Source organism: Capsicum annuum, chromosome 6 (assembly GCF_002878395.1).
Source record: "Capsicum annuum cultivar UCD-10X-F1 chromosome 6, UCD10Xv1.1, whole genome shotgun sequence".
Lineage (NCBI taxonomy): Eukaryota > Viridiplantae > Streptophyta > Magnoliopsida > Solanales > Solanaceae > Capsicum > Capsicum annuum.
Genome location: NC_061116.1, coordinates 29,109,820 through 29,132,979, shown reverse-complemented (window position 1 = coordinate 29,132,979; position 23,160 = coordinate 29,109,820). Strand labels below are relative to the sequence as shown.

Here is a 23,160-nt window from a genome sequence, read left to right as displayed (position 1 = left end):
TTGACTTTAATACCTTCGGCTGAAACAACATAGACCAGAAAGGTTACATACCTTAGCCAAAATTTACACTTATTGAATTTGGCAAACAACTGGTGATCTCTAAGAGTTTGCAAGACAGTCATAAGGTGATTCGCATGGTCACTCTCATTACAGGAGTACACAAGGATGTCATCTATGAACACTTAACAAAGATATCCAGATATTGCTTGAATACTCGGTTTATGAGATCCATAACGGTGGCTCGGGCATTACTTATCCCAAAAGACATGACTAGTAAATCAAAGTAACCATAGCGGGTTCAAAAAGCTGTCTGGAATATCACATTCCCTCATTTTAAGTTGATGATAGCCGGATCTAAGGTCTATTTTGGGAAATAATTTGCACCTTACAACTGATCAAATAGGTCATCAATTCTCAGAAGAGGATACTTATTTTTGACTATGACCTTGTTAAGCTGATGATAGTCATATACACAAAGAACTGTCTTTCTTTCGCACGAATAAGATAGGTATGCCCCAAGGAGAAATAATAGGCCTAATGAAACCTTTGTCTAAAAGATCTTTGAGTTGCTCTTTCAACTCCTTAAGCTATGCAGGTGCCATATGGTATGGCAGAATAGAAATAGGCCGAGTATCGAAAAGAAGGTCAATTTTGAATTCTATCTCCCTATTGGGAGGGAACCTAAGGAGATCTTCCAAAAAAATATTAGAAAACTCATTAACAATATTGACTGACTGAATAGTTGGAGCCTCAGACTTAGTATCCTTGACTCTAACTTGGTGATAGATGCAACCTTTGGATATTATCTTTCTGGATTTGATATAGGAGATAAAATAACTCTTTGGAGATACCAAACTCTCGGACCACTCAAAAGTTGGTTCATTAGGAAACTGAAACTTGACCACACAGGTACGACAGTCTATAGATGCATAACAAGAATGAAGGCAATCCATACCCAGGATAAGGTCAAAATCCACCATTTCTAACTCTATCAAATCCGCAAGTATGACTCTTTGAAGAATAGTAACAGAACAATCTCTATACACTAGTTTAGAAATAACTGGCTCCCCTACTGGTGTAGAAACTAGGAAGGGCTCAGAAATCTTTTCAGGACCCATTTTGAAATTCACAGCTATAAGTGGGGTCACATAAGAGAGACTTGACTCGGGGTCCAGCAATACATAAACATCAAGGAAAAAGACATGGAGCATACCAGTAACAATATCAGGAGAGTCCTCCTGCTCCTGATGGGATGGTAAGGCATAGAATTTATTCAGCCGCTGACTGCCAGTAATACTAGATGAAGAGCCGTAAGCAGGGGCGGGATGGGGTACCGGAGGTGGTGCACTAGTAGCCTATGCCTAAGGTTAGGCATCTTTGTTCCCCTGTCTAGAATGAGGACAATCTCTAAGAAAGTGGACCTACTTGCCACATCCAAAACAACCCCTCAAATCTATGAAACACTCACCAGATTGATCCCTACCACACTTAGCACAAGAAGGATAACGGGGCCTGCTACCAACATTATTCTATGACCTAGGCATAAAAAACCTACCCCTTTGCTCCTGCCTGCCTCTAGGCATGAGAGCACTAGCTGATGAAAGCGCTGGCATAGACAGACGTCTCTGAAATTGAGGATGGTTCACTTCATGGAACCTAGGCTGGCTAAACTCATGCTACTCAGATCTAGCCCTCTTGTTACCCCTCACTCTATCTCTCTCTCTAATGCTATCTGCCTCAATCTATTGGGCATGCGTCATCAACCTAGCCAGATCAATATCCCTATGCAGCATCATAGTCCTACACTCCTTCAGTACCAACCCAGAAACACCATTCATGAACTTGCTCATACTAGCCCGAGTGTCAGAAATCAAATCAGGAGCATACTTGGCCAACCAATTAAACTTCAAGCACTACTCCTTAACAGTCATGGAGCCCTGCCTCAATTTTATAAACTCCTCAATATTTTCTTCCCTCATCTCAAGCGGAAAGAACTTGTCCAAGAATGCATCTTGGAACACCTGCCAAGTCACAGGAGCAACATTATCACCTCTACTCTCCCTCCAAAATACAACCCAGTCATAAGCAATGTCCTTAAGCCTGTAGGACACCAACTCAACAATTTTTTCTTCAGAAACATACATTACCTGCGTGATCTTTCTTACCTCCTCAAGGCACAACTGTGGGTCCTCATCTGTCGTAGTCCCATAAAACTCTGGCTGATTCATCCACATAAAATCATGAATCCTAGCTGCAACTACATCCCCTCCCTACTGATTAGCAACTGTGGCCTAGTTATTGGCCCAAACATTGGCGATGACTAATTGGGCTAATTCCTGAAAGGCCGCCTAAAATTCGGCATGAGTCACCGTCTCATTCAAAGAATCAACAGGTGGGGGTAACTCATTATCATTCCTACGAGCATTCCTCTTCGGAGAGGTATTTTTCTAAAATAGGATAGCACAAATTATTAGATGAGAGGGAGAACCATAGGCATGATAGAATCTGAAAGAAAGAAATAATTTTTCCTAAAAATGTCTTGTAGCGTCTTGAGTATAAATATGGAGCGAGACACACCGATGGTTAAGACTCTACTCAACGCGCGGCTTGTAAGACTCTCTAGGACTCCTTAAAACCTTAGGCTTTGATACCAAGTTTGTAATGACCCAAAATTGCCTCCCGAGATATCACATGGTGATTAAGGCTACAAGTAGCCCCAAGCTAACCCTTTCAGCCTGCTTCTACTAATAATACTCATTTCAAGATAAAATAATTCAAACACTAGCATAGTCATATCATATGAAGGGAAATACAGAGAAAATACTCGGTCCAAAAGACCATAATACGGGAACTCTCAACACAATCATAATCTGACAACTAGTCTGACAAAGCCTCTACTAATCTATGACCTAGACAGCCATTGGGACAGGTCCCCAACTGACTTAAAATGAACTGAAAGTAGTAACATAGTCTCTCAAATGCTAAAATGTCTGAAGATAGGTCCTCGAACCATGAGGACTCACCACTGTAGAAATGTAGACGGAGGTGCTCAAAAGTCACTAATGAGGCTGGGACTCAGCACCTGAACCTATATTATAAAACAATATAGCACATAGATGTATATATGGATCAGCACTTGGGAATGTACTGAGTATGTGAGGGTGCATGCATTTATATAAAACAATATCAATACTCTTTAATCAAATCATGCATATAATAAGTAATGACTCACATGGCTTGAATGAGTATAAAATGTAAAGCTTATGAATCATGTAGAATGGAGCATGTAACATAAATCTCATGAGTCATCATAGTTTAACTTTGATATCGGTAATCTTCTCTTATTCTCATTACCCATAGGCTAAAGAAAACTTATACAATACTTTCAACTCATTCATATGTCTCATAGAGAGTAAACCTATTTTAATGCTCAAGAACTCATAACTCTTTATAACTCAAGTACTTGGAATTCAGAATCACATAACTTTGAAACATACTTGAAGGCATTTCATTCACTTTAGAGAATTATCTATTTTCAAGCATTAGGGAAAAAATTCTATCTCAGTGGAAAGATACTCTAGTTTAGGGAAATAACTTATCTCAAAGCATTAGAGAAAATACTTATATCAAGGGAAAAATGCTTTTAGTCTTAGGGATGTTCTATTAACTGACATAAACCATGCAAGCTACACAGAGTCCAACATTTTTCCTCCTAAGAAAGAGACCCCACATTAGGGAGGAGTGTCATACTCTTTGCAGGGAGTATAATGTCAATTCAGTGATCACTTATCTCGGCCTTGGGCCCAATATCTCGGCCTTACGCCCAAAATCTCAAACCTACGATGGCACGTAGTTTTGGGGTAAGAAACCGTAGTAAATTACCCAACTAGGTGCTAAATACTACTCTCTTTAGTTTATCTTGCTCATCTTATGGAAATTCACTTTAAAATAATATTATGGTTTATCAAGAACCCAACAATCAAATCTGTAATCTCATGTAGTGAAGTGGATTTCAAAACTCCATGACCATTAGGTCAAAACATTTCTCAATAACCTCAAAATACTCAAATCTTGGTTTCTTACAGCACAAGAGTTCATAAAACTGCAAATCTCAAGTAGGGATCAATAACCCATAATTCAATCTCAAGTTAAAACTCGTCAAAAGCATAATAGATAGCATATAGATTCATAACTCATGCAGAAATCTGGAAATTTCAGCAATTTGTCTCAAAATCTCAACATACTCATATACTTCAATATCTCAAACATTTCAACTATTAATTTCTCAAGGATTAAAATCATGGGGTATAGACCCAGCATCAATTTCTCAAGAAAACATGTGAAAATCATGTCATTAGACTCTAAATTCATGGGAAACATCAAAATATTGCAATCAATAATAATGGTGAAGAACCCTAATTCAAATTTATGTAAAAATCTCATAGATTGCAAAAAATCATAGTTTAAATAAGCCTTTGGGCACAAGGATGAAAGGATTGCCCTTGTTCAAAACCCCACATACTTTCGATTATGAAATTGGATGAACAAGCTTGCTCTAAACTCTTATTCTCACTTTTGAGAGAGGGTTCTTGCAAACCTCGAACTTGGGGAACTCAAGTCTCAATTCAATTTGTAGAATCTATGGTGAGTTCTTGGATTTCTTGGAGAAGGGTTTCAAATTTGATATTAAGGGAGAAACCCTAGCTCTCTTGTGTTTTGGATGATCAATGAAGCCATTTTCTTCACTTGGAATATATCTGGTTGATAAAAGAGTGGAAAGACCAAAAATTCCTTTGTTAAAATGAGTTAAAAACACTGAATGGGTGCTACGACGGTCCGTAGAAAGTCTGACTGTCCTTTGGATCGTCCGTCACACGTTGGCCAAAACATGAACACACTGCTTTGATGCGACGGTCTCAGCGATGGTCTGTTGCATACCCAATGGTCAATCGGATCATCCATTGCACGTTGGGCAGGATGAGGCCACCCTACCTAAGCGTGACGGTCCCAGCAATGGTCCGTCGCAGCCTTGACGGTCCGTAATTTTGGACATTGCACTTGGGCCAAAAAAGGGAGTTACTGCCTTGGTTGCGACGGGCCGAGCGACGGTCCATCGCAAACTCGACGGTCCGTAGCAACTGGGCGATTCTGATAACTCTCAGTAAAACAGACATAACTTCTCACCCCAATACTGGATCTGGACGAAATTGGTATCGTTGGAAAGATAAGTCAAATATCTACTTGACAAAAAGTCAAATTTAAGAAAATTCTATATGATTTAAACACCAATCACTTGGGAAGTCACTTCTCAATTTTTAGAGCAGAAATTGCACTTTACTTGACACACTCTTAGTGTCAGACTATGATGGAACTTTGCGGGGTCTTACAAGAAGTTCCAATCAATGCATTTAGAATATCACAGGCTTACCCTTATTTCCATTACCTTAGCATTCAGATAGTCAAGTTAGGATCACTATAGGACTTTTCTCGGCTTGTAATGTAGGCTTGGGGATGGTATAGAACATATGAACATATCAAGTGACTAAGCCTCCTTGGCATTATACTAACCTTGAGGTCTCACTTACTAGCCAATTTTTCTTTTTTATTCCACCCTTATTTCTCCCTTTTTATTCTTTTATGCACATTCAGGCTGGGTGTGGTCTTTTATTCTTTATTTTTTACTTTTTTCACAATTTTTTTTTCTTTTTGTTTTCATTTTCAACCACACTCATCCTTACTAACTTTTCACTTATTTTACCCGTCTTCATACATACTTTACACTATGCACCCCTATGATAAACACCCTCAACATAGACATTTTGCCTGAGTGAAGGTGCATAATTTCCAAGGAGGACCAGGGATAAAATAGGTTTATTGTAATATAAATGGGAAGGTGAATGATGAAATAAGAATAATAGGCTTATAAAGCTCAAAACAGGGATTAAGGGAGATCATTCACACATGAAAGGTCATTTAGGCAAAAAGTGGACTAGAATAAAAAAATAACCTTTGATCCTTTCCTAACCGACTATCCTTTAACCTAGGAAAGACTAACCAGGAAAATTCTGAACTCAGCATACAAGGGGAACTAGGTAGTATCTCACACACACATAGCACAGAGTTAATATTAGCAACTACTACCTTTTCATTTTATGAAATTGTTAGCAAGTGATTACAATGTCCATAATTCTAATGACATAACAAGATCAACAATGTTCACATATATATACATTCACAGAGTTCTAAAACAAAAATTTTTTTGGAGGGTATCAAAAATCAGTCAAAACATGACTACTACCCTAAATACTTAAAATCTCCTAATAACACAAAAACATAATATAATACAAAATAAAATATGATACGACACAAAATTATCCTAAACCTGCCAATTTTATAATTATACCGCAGGAGTCAAAAAAAGAAGCACGGTAACAAAAACCCGCGACGGCATAGTAGGCCCACCCCCCAACTAAAAATTATGCAGTGTCCTCAATGCACTAAAATAAAATAAAACAGAGGGAAGTTATATCATACCTGAGATGCACGAGGTTTCCGTGTACCTTGGATTGTCTCCCAAGCAACGCCTGATTTAATGTCATTGCATGACTCAGTTCCCTTGGATACTTAGACTTCGCCAAAGTCTATTTCAACACAAACTCTTACTTCTTCAAGGTTTCAAGATATCACCATCACATTTTATCTCAATAGCACCATATGGGAATAACTTAACCACAGTGGATGGTCCAGTCCATCTAGATTTCCCCTTGCCAGGAAACAAGTGTAGTCTTGAATTATATAACAAAACCAAATCACCGGGTTTGAATATTCTCTTCTCGATCTTCTTGTCATGATAAATCTTCATTCTTTCTTTGTATATGGCCGAACTTTCATAAGCACAAAGCCATAATTCATCCAACTCATTCACCTTGCTCAACCTCAAGTGTGTTGCATCACACCACTCAAAATTTAGCCTTTTCAACACTCATAGTGCCTTATGCTCAAGCTCAACCGGTAAGTGGCATGCTTTACCATACACAAGCTGATATGGAGAGGAACCTATGGGGTTATTATAGACTATCCGATAGGCCCACAATCCTTTGTCTAACTTTTTAGACTAGTCAGTCCTATTGGCATTCATAGTTTTTTCCAATATAAACTTTATCTCTCTATATGAGACTTTCACTTACCCACTCATTTAAGGATGGTAAGGTGTTGAAACCTTATGCCTTACCCCATATCTATCAAGTAGTGCTTTGAACAAGTGGTTGCAGAAGTATGACCCATAATCACTAATAATTGCACGTGGAGTGCCAAATTAGGAAAAAAGATTTCACTTTAAAAAGGCAGTGACGCTTCTACCTTTATTTTCTGGAAGTGCAGCTGCCCTACCCATTTTTAAAACTAGTCAACCACTACTAGAATGTATCTCATCCCATAGGAGCTCACAAATAGGCCTATGAAATCAATCCCCCCATATATCAAACAACTCCAACTATAGAATAGGTGTCATGGAGAGTTCCTACCACCGTGAAATGTTTCCTTGACTCTGAAATTGGTCATAGGCTTTTGGAAAATCATAAGAATCCTTGTAAATTGAAGGCCAGTAAAACCCACACTGTAGAATCTTATGGGTTTTCTGTGTGTCACTATGTTGACCCCCAACTAGTGAAGAATAATAAACTTTCAGAATGCTCATCATGTCTTCCTCTGGAATGCATCTCCAAATCACATCACCGGCGCATATCCTAAATAAATATGGCTCATCCAAAAAGAACTTCCTTACCTCATGCATAAATCTCCATCACTGTTGTATGGATAGATCTTCTGGGACAAAAATGCTTGCCAAATAGTTGGCAAAATTAGCAAACCATGGAATCAAATCGTGAGATACTACCAACACTTGCTCATTAGGAAAAACATCATATATCTCAAGATTATCCCTTAGTTTTTGTATGGTCTCCTCTTCAAGTTTGGATAAGTAGTCTGCAACTTGATTTTTTTTTCCTTTTCAGACCTTGACTTCAAAATCAAACTCTTGCAGCAAGAGCAAAGAATCAATCTGGGTTTGGCATCTTTTTTTGACATAAAGTACCTAAAGGTTACATGGTCATTGTGCACTATAACCTTAGTCCCAATCAAATAAGACCAAAATTTTCCAGAAGTGAATATCTCGCAAGTAGCTCCTGCTCTATAACTATATAATTTTTTTGTGCGGGGTTTAAAGCTTTGCTGGAATAGTAGATGGGATGCAATATCTTTTCTTTTCTTTTTCCTAGAACAACGCCCAAGGCCACTCTTCTCGCATCACATATTATCTCAAAAGGTGTAGACCAGTCAGAAGACATAATGATTGACGCTAAAATTAATCGTTCCTTTAGGCATTTGAAAGCCTAGAGACAAGCATCATCGAACATAAATTTCACCTTCTTCTCTAAAAGATTACATAGAGGTCTTGCAATTTTAAAGAATTCCTTGATGAACCTCCTATAAAAACTGCATGACCCAAAAAAATCCATATGCCTTTAACTGATATTGGCGGGGGCAACATCGCAATTACCTCAATCTTCACTTTTTCAAATAAACACCATGTATGGAGATCTTGTTCCTTAGTAAGATACTTTCTTTCACCATAAAGTGACATTTTTCCCAGTTTAATACCAAGTTGCAGTCTTCACATATTTTCAGTGCACTGGCTAAATTGGACAAACAGTCATCGAATGAGTCCCCAACCACTGAAAAGTCATCCATGAATACTTCAATAATGTGTTCCACCATGTCGGAGAATATGGACATCATACATCTTAGAAAAGTGGCAAGCACATTACTTAATCCGAACGATATCCTTTTGAATGCAAAGTTCCCATAGTAGCAAGTGAAAGTAGTTTTTTCTTGGTCTTCGGGAGCAATCATGATTTGATTGTAACCTGAATACCCATCAAGAAAATAGTACCAACCCCTGCCTGCTAATCTGTCCAGAATCTGATCCATGAATGACATAGGGAAGTGGTTTTTTGTGTCCACTTATTCAGCTTTCTATAGTCCATGCATACTCTCTAACTGATCATTGGTCTTATTGGTACAAATTCATTTTTCTTATTTGGAATAACTATGATTTCTCATTTTATTGGCACGTATTAAATTGGGTTCACCCACTTGCTGTCTGCAATGGGAAAACCACCTCAATATCTAACCATTTGATTATCTATTTTTTACTACCTCCTGCATAAGAGGATTCTACCGCCTTTGGTGTTCAATACTGGGAATGTTGTCCAGCTCAAGCCATATCTTATTTGTGCATAAACCTGGTGGAATCCCTACAGTGTCTGTAATGGCCTACCCTATAGCTCTCTTAAACTTTATTAATAGTGATATCAAAGCTTTTACATGTGCTCCTACCGAATCTTACACAATAATTACTGGTACAGTATTATTGGCCCCCAAGAATGTATACTGTAAATCAGGGGGTGCCTTTAATTCCAATACCAATGGTTCTTCAATCGATTGTATTGCAGGAGGTATAGTTCTATTATTCAAGTCAAGATCCAGCTTCTTAGGGACATATTTGTAAGAACCTATAGCATATAGTGCATGAACCAGCTCATCATATTCATCTAGCCCATCACTGTTAAAGTTCATGATCACTACTGCTAATGCTTCTGCCCCTAACCTCTCTTCAATAGGTACATCCACTACATCAACCACTGCTACCACTCTCATATCATTAGGCTGTTGAACTTTCATGTATACATTCAGCACTATTTGATTATCATTCCATTTGAAAGTGATCTCCTACAAGTCTATATCAATCAACACTCAGCCCATGGATAAGAAAGGTTTACCCAAGATAATCAGAGAGTGGGAATCCACTTCACAGTCTAAAATCATGAAATACTTGATAAGTGAATGATACCACCCTCACTTCTACATTGGGCATAATACATACTGGATCCTTTATAAATGAATCAGTCATTAACAATCTTGAAAATGTAGGCTTGAGTTCTCCTAACCCTAATACATTGTATATCACCAATGGCATTATATTTAGTCATGCTCCCGAATCACATAGAGCCTGATTAATGTCATAAGGCCTAATAGAACATGGAATGATGACTGCATCTGGGTCTCCCTTCTTTTCTACTAATGTTGCTTGAAAATCTACACTAAACTACTGCACTATATGTTGTAGCTCTCCCACTACCCAGTTCTCATCGTCATCACTCCCAAATCATCATCACTATAAGCCAGCTTTTAAATTCTACTTCAGGTGGCTCATCCGCAATAATATTATCCTTCTCTGGCTCATTAGTAGCAGGCAAAAGTGATCATCGGGTGGAGAATCATCCTTTGTGTTAATCTTCCGCTACCTAATTCTCATTGTCATCACTCCCAAATCATCATCACTATAAGCCAGCTTTCAAATTCTACTTTAGGTGGCTCATCCGCAATAATATTATCCTTCTTTAGCTCATTAGTAGTAGGCAAAAGTGCTCATCGGGTAGAGAATCATCCTTTGTGTTAATAGATAGACAATGAACCATTGGTAGAGAATTTGGCACATTATTACCTGGAAGTGCAACTGGATAACGTTGGGGTAAAGTTGCAGAGATTTTCCCATACTTCATCATTTAAATATCCTATTTTTCTCTTCCCTTTGTCTAATATACTATCATGCCGATCTGACTGGGAACTTTCCAGTTGATTCCAGCATCCAAATAGGAATATCCCTACCACCTGAAATTACTAGGGGATTGATTTTATTCATGATGTGATTAGCAATTTCTTGAGATAGTAGTTGCATAATCAGTTGCTCATTCCAAGTTCCTTTTTTTGCTAAATCCTTCACCTTTTGAAACCTATCATCCCATTCACTATTGTTTTGCATAGTATTAGATAAATCGCCAATAGCAATCCAATTGTCAAACTAGATATTAGAATCCCCTCCATTAATTTGCCAAAGAATTTGGTGCTCTACTAAATCTCTAGCCTGTAACATTTTTCCCCATACTTGAGATCCAGCCCCTATTTTCCATACAACCTCAGTGGGATACTATTTTCTACAATATTTGTTATTCATAACCCTGCTCCATATATATTCTTTTCTTCTAAAATTTCACCATAGTTTGCAAAACAAAGCCATAGACACATCCTGTACACTTCTGAATCCAAGACCACCTTCATCTTCTGGTAAACATAGAGAATTCCACCTTACCCAATTCTTGCTTCTTCTACCTATATGATTACTCCAGAAAAATTAAGCAAAAATCTTTTGAATTGTATTCAAAACATTTGCTGGAGGATTCATAACTGACAGACAGTGAATGGAAATACTTTGTAGAACATGTTTAATAAGTACAAATCTTCCCCCATAGGACAATAACTTCCCTTTTCAACCTACTTCCCTTTTCAACCTTGTAACTTACTGTTTATCTTGTTCATTATACACTGATAGAAATCTTTCTTTTTCCACATATGAAATATAGGGCAACCTAAATACATAAAAGGAAAATCTTTCCTTATGATCCCTGTAATAACTTCAACCATCACCACTATCCCTTGAGATACTCTTTTGTGCAAATATATTGCACTTTTCTCTTTAATGATCTTTTGACCTAACACCTTTTCATATTTGTCGAAAGTAGAAGTCATTTTTAAGTAGAAGTCATTTTTTGCAAAGTAACTAGATCATCTTTGCACAATATGATCATAACATCCACCAAAGAAAAGTGATTCACCTTTGGACTTCCTCTTAGTATCCCAAACAACTTAAACTCTTTGTTAGTAACTAAAGCTTTTAAGGATCTGGATATCACATCCACAGCTAATATAAATAGGGTAGGTAATAAGGGGTCACCTTATTTCAACCCTCTATAGGATCTGAAAAACCCTATAGGCTATCCATTCAATAATACAGAATACCAATTGTTTCCCAACAATCTGTATACCATATCAGTGATTAGTTCACTAAATCCCACTTTCCTCAACACTTTAGTTAGAAACAGCCAATCCACCCTATCATAAGCCTTCATCATATCTAGTTTAATAACCATATTAGGAATCTTACCTTTCTTCCTAATGTCTGATATGATTTCTTGATAGTATATTCTCTGTAATACTCCTCCATTGAACAAACCCAACTTGTTCTTCAAATATAATGCCAGGCAATATTTTCTTAATCCCCTCATGAATGATTCTAAAGAAGATTTTATTTATAAAATTACTCAAAGAAATAGGCCTCATATCTGAAAAATTATTAACAACTAACTTTTTGGGTAGTAATGCCAGATTTTTATGAGTTACAAATTTTGGTAGTTCATACCTAAAAAAGAAAGCTACCACCAGTCTATAAACATCTTCCTTTATAATGTCCCATGTATCCTAAAAGAAGGCTCCTATCATACCATCTGGACCTTCTGTAATATTTCTATTCAAGCCCAATACAACATCCTTAACTTCTTTCAAATATGGAATCCTACTAAGCTCTTCATTGTGACTGTCATTCTATATTGTTGGTAATTCATCCAGCATATCAAAATCAGCATTTTCAACCCCTTTAGAGAATTGCTTCTGAAAAAGCTAAATAACTGCTTTTGTAATCTGATTCTGGTCATCATCCATTCACCTTCTTCATTTTGAATTCTTTTCATTTTAAGTCTATTTCTTCTGCCATTAACCACAATGTGAAAGAACTTAGTATTTCTCTCACCATTCTTAAACCACTCTAACCCTATTTTCTGCTTCAAAAACTCTTCTTCCCTACTAAGCTAAATATTTAATTCAGCCTCGAGTTTAAACAAAAGCTTTCTATTTGAACCTGATGGAAACTCCTTAAACTGTTTTTCCCTCACCTTAATAACTTCTTCTAGAGTAGAAATCTCTTAAAAGATGTTACCAAAGAACTCCTTGCTCCAAATAGTTAAGGCTGCCTTCACTCTTTTCAATTTATGATGAAACATTATAAATAGATTCCCCATCAATTCAGTCTCCCAATTCTCTTTTATAACCTCCAGAAAGGACTTCTCCTTTATCCACATGTTGAGAAACCTGAATGATTTTGAAATGTTCTCATTCATAGTGCTGAAACTGATTTTTAGTGGAGTATGATCAGATCCACTTCTGAATAAATCTTCAACTTCCAATACCGGAAACAAATCATGCAATTTATCATTGAACAGAACTCTATCTAGCCTTTTAAAAATACAGTCCTTATTTGTTCTTCCATTCCACCATGTATACTTACTTCCCTTAAAACCAGGATCTTCTAAATTGCACATATTTATGCAATACTTGAAGTCCACAGTTTCTGCTACAGTAACTGGTAAACTACCCATTTTCTCTTCTTAGCTAATGATGACATTAAAATCTACCCTATCAACCATGGTTCTTGAATTCTCTGAGACATTTCTTCAAGTGACTCCTATAAAATTAACCTCTCCACTTGTGAACATTTATCATAAATTAAAGTTACTATGACTACAACTCCAGCTTCTTGATTTTCCAGGCTTAACGTCAGCTATTGTTCTTCATCTGCTATCACTATAAAGCTAATACAATAATCCATAAAATCCCATATTTTTCCAAATGAATTAGCTGCTGAGTGTTGCATTCCTATTCTTCTCCTATATTCTTCAATATTATGATTCACCTAAAATGGTTCAATTAGCCCTATAAAAGTGAAGTGATATTTTTTTTTTGTCTAGTGATTAGCCTAGTAAATGCCTTCTGAGTGTTTACTGATCTGATATTTCAAAATAGAGCATTCATCTAGACTTATTCTTTAATGAACTCCTAGTCTGCATTGAACTTGTTTTAGCTCCTTTGTCTTTCTTTTTGTGGATACCTTGAGATGCTTTTAATCTATCTGTCTTGTTAGGAGATAGGTTTCCCTCAACTCCTACCTTTTTAATGTTTTTCTCCGAATCATCTTTATCCAGAACAACTTTTTCTTCATTACTAAAAGCAATCTGACCTTCAACTTGAATTACTAAAGGTATAATGTCTTCAATTACCTTTGTATTTTCATCACTATCATGAGGGTTTAAGATGACTAACAGCATAGTCCCATCATCTTTTTCATCTGAACTATGATTTATAATTTCCCCTATGCTAGGAATATTATCAGCCTCCTTCTCCACCATGTCAGATTATTTTTTCCTAGCATCTTCATTCTGATCTACAACCTTTTCTTCACCTATTTTGACAAATCTGTTGGTGATCCATTCTTTTGTAATCTCTTTGCTGACTTGTTGTTTCTTTCCATTGTCTTTGTTAACATCATTGTTGTTCTCATCATATTTCTTCTCTTTTGCAAGTATATCAAAAGTATTAGACACTGCAATGTCCTTGGACTCTTCTTTTTCTATCTCTCCCAGTATATGGCCAAACTTATCTCTCTTATACTTATTTTGCCTGGTTAGCCACTGTTGCTTATAATTTCTTCTCCTTCTTTGATTATTATGGAAAGATACTGTATCATTATCCTTTCTTCCTTCTGTTTGTATCTTTGGTTTATCTTCTTTCTCTTCTTCTTTCTTGTCCATAAGTTATGGATGAACATTCCAATAATAACTTTCATCATGTTCTTGTAGATAACCCTCTTTGCAATATTTGGGCTTATAGTCATAATGAATTTGTATACACTTATATTATACTTCTCCAGTGACATCATCTTCCTCGTTTATTCTGACTCTTTTTGGTAGATTAGCAATCAAGTCAATCTCAACCTTAACTCTTGCGCAGCTTGGTCGTGTTTGGTTCTTGGTTGCCATATCAAGTGTCAACGGCTTCCCAACTGCCGAAGCTATTGAAAAAATAACTTCCTTAGCAAAAAAATTTGGTGGAAGATCCGACATTGAAATTCATTTTATAGATGTCAGTTAGTGATTAAATGTATTTAGGATCCTAAATACAAATATTAACTAAAAAGTTTTGTTACTATTTTAGTTATGTTTAGAGATAAAAAAAGGAAACGAAAATGATTTACTCCCTTTTTTCTCTCTATTCCCCATTATTATCGAGTATCAAAATTCAAATTTTGAAGATTACATGTGTGAGCAAATCTGAGTTTATGAATGTGTTGATACCCATTCTAATCTATAATACACAATGTATAAAAACCAACATATGTATATAGAAACAGTTTTATCTATATATATATATATATATTCGTGTGTGTGTATGCGCGAACCAACACATAACAAACGCGTATATATATGTATATGTATACTAGCACAGAACAAATTTGTATACATATATACATCAAAAAACATACATCCAATACATTCATATATATATATATACAAATGAAAAATATCTTTAAATTAAGTTTTGTCATCCATTTGATTCAAGTATAACAAATACTTGAAACCTTAATCAACATAGCAAATATTGATAAATTGGACGAAAAATAAAGACAAATTGATGAAGAAGTTAGAAAATACAACAATACACAAAGAAAAGAGTAGCCATGTATGCTACTTCATGCCACTTTTATCTGAGAAATGTAAGAGAAAATTTTTTGTTTTTAATTAGGTGAGAAAGGTGAGAGAAAAAAAGTGAATCAATTAGATAAGAGAATTTTTTTTACTTTTAATTAGAAACGATATGTCCGCTATTTTTATTTATACTAGTCTATGAAAACATATGTTGCACGTTTATCCCAAATTATTTAATACAAAACTTTAATTACTAATAATAGATTATAAGTGGTACATATATTTTTACAAAATAAAAATCAAAACAATAAAAAAAGATAACAACTCTTAATTTAAGTTGAATATTCTTGTAAACTTGAAGCTACTTTAGTGATATATATAGTGCTCCAATTTAAGGACAAATTAAATACATACTTGGATATACAAAAAATTAATTACCTTATAAAATTAACGATTATTCATTTAAAAAAAAATAAATTGATACATACATTCAATTCCATCGCGATCAATCGAAGCAATCATACATACAAAATTATATACCCTCTTTGAGGAGAAAATTGAAGGAAAGGTGTATTTTAAGTCTTGAATGAAGGATTTGTGACATTGACCAACTTAAAAGGTCAAACATCATTAGAAAACTTGATTAAATTAATTGTGGACTTGATTAATCTTTTCAAAACTTTCTAAATCTTTTCAAAAATACAAATCAACCCAACCCACACCCTTCTTCAATCCAAATCAACCAGTCTCTCTTCTCTCTCTCGACAGCTTCTCTCAATTCTCTTTCAACCAACAGTTCTGCAAAATTTCTCCCTTCAATCCCCGGCGATTTCAACCTTCGACGACAAATAGTCGGACAAGTTCCTTTTTGACTTTCAACGGCGATGCGGGATGAACCGGACAGTGGCGGAGCCAAAAATTTCATGAAGGGTGTTCAATCATTACATTAGCAAAGAAAATTTTTTTTACGAATGGTGCATTGAAAATTTTAAAATCAAACTACATAATACTAATAATCATTTTTTCATGAATAAATGTATCAAAAATTTAAAATCAAATCACATAATGTATAGCTTTAGTGTTCATGTTTAATTTAATACGAAGTAAAGCGATAAGCAAAAAAAGAAAAAAATTCAGTTTTATGCTTCAAGCTTTCGTCGACCTATGGTGACGACAATAATAACAACGAAACATGAAAGATGAAGAGCAAAATTAAATGAGATCTTTTTTAAAAGAAAATTCTATCTAAAGTTTTTTCACTTTTAGCAATGTTATAGAGAATTTTTAGGATTTACTTATTAATTTTAAATTAAATAATTACTTTTAAATTTTATATAAATTTTTAATTAAAGAAAAGGAGCAAAGTCTACTAATCCTTCGTTTTCCCCCGAGTTTTGAAGCATTTAGAAGTTCTTCTAAATATGAGAAAAAAACTTTTAAAAAAAGAAACCTGCAGGGGATCGAACCCACGCACTAAAGGAGAATTGTCCATTCCCTACGCACTTACCACCACTAGGCTAGTGCAAATGCATGTGTTGAGATTGTTCATATTGTATATTTAAGCCTTTAAAGCAACATTTTATGTACTTATATTCTATAATTTTCCGGCGAAGGGTGTTCATCTGACCACCCTTGCTACAATGTAGCTCCGCCCCTGACCTAAGGGTAGGTACTTTGGGCACTGGATCTAGCAGCTGAGTTTGTGATTCGTACATGAAGGTAAATCAGTGCTAACGTGAAAAAAATTGAGTTAATTTCTCAGATGGTCATTCAATTAATCGTTATTATCTCGTAAAGTCAACTTTCTTTCTTGATTTCAAATTTCTTGAATAAAGAAATTGATTCTTTGAGATAATATATATTAGTTGAATGACTATCAACTCAAATTATTTCTAAAGTGTTGATTGCGCAAGATATATAGGACAGGTTTAAAAAAAATGTGTTTTAGTGATAAATTTGATTCAGAATGGTTGATTAAGTTGATATGTTAAACAGAATCAGCGAGGAATTTTACTATTTACAGAATTTGTCTGTCACTAAATCCTGTTTTTGAGGAGTTGGAAACAGCAAGAATAGCAAGGGAAAATAATTTTCCTCCCTGAGTTGGAAAAAAGCGGAAGCAGCTTCCAAGTGACCACAACTTCTAGGCCGAAGAAGAATAGTTGGAAGCTTTACGTTGATCAGCCACTTCAGTTGTGAAGTACATGAGGTGATCATAAACAATGCAAGAGATTTGGCCATAGAGCTCTGGGTTTTCCATTATTTCCACCAAATTAAATAATCTCGAAATGGGACTTTGCAATTCACATTCATTTCTGGTATAATGTCAAAACAGATTTAATAAAGAAGCATCGTGGTTTGACAAGCCATCCTTCAATTTGAAGAACACGAATTCAGGATGTTTGGAGCTGTCCGGAGGGTTGAGCTCTGAGTGACTAATAACGATGGAAAAACCCTTGGCGCGAAGCACATAGGCCAGTTGAAGCATAGATGTTACATGTCCTTGGAAGGGAGATGGTTCGAGCACCACACAACATGTTTTTGCTTCTTCCTCTTGTCCACAATGGTCAATTCAGAACTTAGACGTTGTGAGTTCTAATAGAGAGAGAGGGACTTTGAAATGTATATCTAACTCTATTTATAATCGTTTTTCACAAATTTATAAAGGCTTGTGGTTGAGTTCGACAAAATGTACAAATGATTAAGATTGAAATCTAAGAATTCTACGTTCATATCTATGCAACATATATAGTTATATCATAAATTCATCTATATGATAAAGCAGGACATACTATATACTACAAGCAGCCGGCTTAGGCTTAACTTTACTGCTTGGCTATGGTTAGACAATATCAATTAATAAGCCTAGATTATTAACGAAAGGAAAATCGCAATAAAGGAAAGAACAAAGTGTTAGTATCCCACATCAGAAGAGGAAAGGTCCTTTGTCTCCTTATAAGGCTTGGGCAATCCTCCTCCTCATGAGCTAATTTTTGGGGTGTGAGTTAGGTCCAAGACCAATTTTAACATGATATCAGAGTCAAACCCTCATTCCAAATATTTGTTCACCGATGGTGGGCCTCCATATATATTGTCCAGTACCCATTCCAAATATTTGTTCACCTCGGACCAAGACCAATTTTAACACAAATGCAGGGGAGTGTTAAGTGACCAATTTTAACACAAATGCAGGGGAGTGTTATCTGTAGTAAATATTTTTGCGCAAAAAGGGTATTGTTAGGTTTGTTTTTAGGGCGAGTTTGTGTATTTTTCCCCTTTTTTTTAAATTTTACATCCGATATCTTGTACCTAGTCAGAGTTCGATTAATCTGGATTTATATAGTGCTCATGTAGGGTCCATTCGAAGGAAGCACTTTCACCAAAGATTTTTATATAATCAGGACTTGAAATTGAAACCTATTAACGAAGAAATAATTCACTTCATCTGTGACACCACATCCTTTAATGATACTTTTCTCTTATTTGTTTTAAAATAAAATAAGCATTCTTCTTGAGGGACAATTATGAATTTTCTTTTGACGAATTCAGAATGCTCTTTGAAAAACTGGATAGTATTTTTATGTGGTAGTATTCAAAATGCAATTATTTTGCATTAGTAACAGATATGTTCAAGTCAGGAAGAAACATAAAATAAAGGGAATAAGTGTCGCATTACAAACTTAAATAGGCCGTTGACTTGACAAACTCAAACTTGAAGAAATTATTCTGAATTTGTCCTTGCAATTTTAATTAAACGAAAATCAGTAAATCATTAATCTCCTTTCAAATTCTACCATTTATGTCAATTTTGTACTAGAAAAAAAGTACATTTACTACAATGTACTATCAATAATTTCGTTGCTTACTTAAAGTCTCCCCTTGCTCTGTCTCTTCTTTCATAAGACAAAAATAAAGAATTAGAGGAGAAAAAAAAAAGAGAGAGAGAAAGAAATGAACCACAGTGGCCATACGCATGGAATGGATATGGCGCCACCGCCATCATCATCGTCAACCATCATGAACAACGCCACTGGAGGAGGCGGGTATAAAATTTACTTTGTATATTTTGTTTACTTTATGATTTGGATTAGTGATAGGCTAAATACGACCAAAAGTAAATTCTTTCGTTTAGATCCTGGTCTTGGTAGAACTTGCGTCTTGAAAGGAATTCCGATTGAAAAGATGCCTTTGATTGAGATTCCGATTGAAAAGATGTTAGGTCCGCTTGTGCTTTGGAGGAAGTCATATGTTACCGAATAGTCTTACTAGGAATAGCAAGAGCCTATTGCTTGAATTCTATTAACTTTCTTTATCGTTTAGAATACTCTAAAATATTTACTTTCTTTTCAAATTTAAGATCTACAATAGTTACGAAGTATTTACTTTCCTTTTAATATAGAATCTATAAAGAAAAATAACATTTTTTAATTCCTTTTGTTCTTTACCGAAATGTAAATTGTGATGTGACCTTTTATTTAAATTCAATACAACAAATGAAACAAGATGAATAGTACAATGAGTTCATCCCTAATTGTCTGATGATTTTATTTTTGATAACAGCGGGATGACGATGATGAGCGACCACCACATGATGATGCACATGACGTTTTTCTGGGGAAAGAATACTGAGATTCTCTTCTCAGGTTGGCCTGGATACGATAATTTGGGCATGTACATCTTGGCACTCGTCGTTGTCTTTTTCATAGCTATTCTCGTTGAATTTCTATCTCATAGCAAGTACATCAAAGAGGATGCTGACAATTTGACTGCTGGACTTCTTCAGACAACTTTGTATGGTTTGAGAATTGGTTTGGCTTATGTTGTTATGTTGGCTGTAATGTCTTTTAATGGTGGTGTTTTCTTGGTTGCTATTGTTGGGCATTCATTTGGGTTTTTGGTTTTTGGAAGTAGAGTTTTTAAGAAGTCTTCTAGTGGGCAGACTTCGGATCTTCCTCCTTTGAGTTGTAGTTGTTGATGGTCTGAGTTTGTTATAGCATGTAATCACAAGCATTTATTCATAAACGGACATGCGGATATGTGATTTATCAATTCAGCCCCATAGTATATTCTCATATATATGAACTCATTTGGTAAAATTGAATAAGAGTTGGGTTTCACAAATTGTGAGATTTTATGTTTATAATATAAGAAAAAGTACAACGTTTGAAATTCAATTTGCATGTTCAAACAAAATTTTAACTTTAAATGAGTCTTTACCTAAATTAATAATTTCAGATCATGATTTTAAGTTCATTTCTGAATACCTACTTAGTATATATGTGAAGAAATTTTTTGTCATATATTTGGTCTTGGAAAGGTTTTTCAATCAAAAATTTTGTTTTGCAAATTAATGGATGTATTCACAAATTGCATATCATCAAAAAATCTCTAATGTTGCATATAGTCTTGGTTTGCATTGTTCTGACTGAACAAGCACAAATGCACAATTAATTAAGTGGAGAATGAACTTTTACTAGCTTGAAGAAAAAGCACAAAAGTCAAGGTATACTAAAATATCAAGTCATCCTTTACTTTTTTTTTGGTCACGATACTGCTGATCGTGCGAGCACCTACGCTATTATAAGCAGCTAGAAGAATTCTTATTATCCAACTAAAAATATGCAGAAGATTTTTGTTTTTAAGGAAATACTGGATTAAATATAATAAAATAAAGTAAATATTAATAAATAATTTTTTAATAAAACTTCTTACAAATGTTCTTCACTATCCCAAGACTTAGTCAGACATGTACAAGAGTTATCTACTACAGCATAGACTGACAATAAAATAAATAATACAAAAACTCTAACATCTATAGTTAGAAAGTGCAGAAGTTAGTGCTGAATATCGTCATCCATCTAGTAATTGCAAACTAATCTATACCCAGTCTACACTCCAAGAAGGAATATAGAAGAGTAGGGTCAGTACAACCACACGTACTGGTAGGCATCATCCGTGTTAGTTCATATAATCATAAAATAGAATTAAGAAAAATAAAATATGACATCTTGAATGGAATATAATTCAACTAAGGTTGTAATAATATTATTACTTTACCTATATAAGTTACATCATCCAACTACTTTTCCAACTCCATCAATATTATATTCGCTACTAACATACTCTAGCCTCATTAATTCACAACATCAACCACAATCTAACCTAATACATCACTATTCCTCTTTATTCACCTTATCTTTTTCATTACTCATATTCACAAGAACAAACCCGTAATCATAGACAACCCACACTAAACTCTCGGGCTAACAACTAAATGTTCTCTTATAATATTAAAGAATCATAACCAGTCATTCTGGTAAGCTAGGATTATAATACGCATAAATGAAGCAAGTCAACCAACATATAAGTAAGTACAAAATTTCACTTTTCAAATACATATCACACAATCAAATACTCAATGAATCAATAATACAATAATAATAGATCAAACAGTGCTCACAAACAAGTCACATAACTATCAAGAGTATCAATCATACTATAAACATCCACACACTCAGCACAAATATGTACACACATGCTATGTGTCTTATTTTTGCCTAAATAGTCATGACCTGCAGGGAACAATGTATGTTCATGTACCGTACCATTGTGGTACCCGATCCACCATATACATATTTGTACCAGCGTGGTACCCGATCCAACATATACATATTTGTACCGGTGTGGTATCCGATCCACCATATACATATCCGTACCGGCGTGGTACCCGATCCACCATATACATATCCGTATCGGCGTGGTACCCGATCCAACATATACAAATCTGTACCGGCATGGTACCTAATCCAATATATACATATCCGTACTGGCGTGATACCCGATCCACCATATACATATCCGTACCGGCGTGGTACCCGATCCACCATAACAAGTAATATCAATATCAAATTTATACTACCTCACAGCATACAATACGATGTACCAAGTTTACAGGTACATTTAAAGTCATAAAACAATTCCATCAAGTAAATTTTTACTAATCATTTATACACTCCTAAACAATCCAAAAATCATCAATTTCAAGTATGTCCGAATACCAATAAACAAGTATCTAATTTAGGATCATACACACAATTAAATCGAGTCTAAACTTTAATTAAACCATAACCTATTATATACATTTTATTAAATTCACACTATCTTTTAGGATGCAATACGACGTACTAAATTTATAAATGTACTTAAAATCATAAAAAAAAATTCGATCAAGTGCCTTTATTTATCAATATTTTGACCCTCTCACGGGTATTATTTCAATAATTCATCACGATCATTGTGGACATTTAATTTTGTCCCTCCCGAGAGTGTATTTTTATTATTTTTGACTCATCTTATCATACGTCCTCACTCATTTAATAATATACCCCACAAGAATCTAAATAACAAACTCACAACAAAAATAACAACCCCTCTATCTAATTTTAACACCTCACACCCATACCTCCACCCCTAGAACATACCCCCTACCCCTACCCCAACCCACGTTTTTACCATTTTTATATACATTACACCAATATACACATAGATGGAGGGATCGGATATATACACTACTCAACTTCAACCTCCAGGACCAACAATATACATACACTCATAGAATACTACATACTTTATTTTGTGGGACATAAACATGTGGATAACACCAAAACAGAAGCTTCATTCATCACCATAGACTACACATCACTCACACACATAGTTCATTAACACACAC

At 35.2% G+C, this 23,160-nt stretch overlaps 1 protein-coding gene across 1 annotated transcript; it reads left to right on the top strand.

Moving 5' to 3' along the window:
- Window positions 1-19,150: 19,150 nt before the first annotated feature.
- LOC107875092 (copper transporter 1) lies at window positions 19,151-20,480 on the top strand. The gene is made up of 2 exons (XM_016721726.2): window positions 19,151-19,474; window positions 19,992-20,480. Exons 1-2 carry the CDS (start codon window positions 19,383-19,385, stop codon window positions 20,404-20,406), a joined length of 507 nt encoding a protein of 168 aa, XP_016577212.2. The 5' UTR covers window positions 19,151-19,382; the 3' UTR covers window positions 20,407-20,480.
- Window positions 20,481-23,160: the final 2,680 nt, after the last annotated feature.

Excerpts from the sequence above, each read along its gene's own strand:
- LOC107875092 (XM_016721726.2), top strand. The coding sequence starts at position 19,383 with ATGAACCACAGTGGCCATACGCATGGAATGGATATGGCGCCACCGCCA. Across the intron at positions 19,475-19,991 it reads AACGCCACTGGAGGAGGCGG|CGGGATGACGATGATGAGCG; the intron begins GTATAAAATTTA and ends TTTTGATAACAG.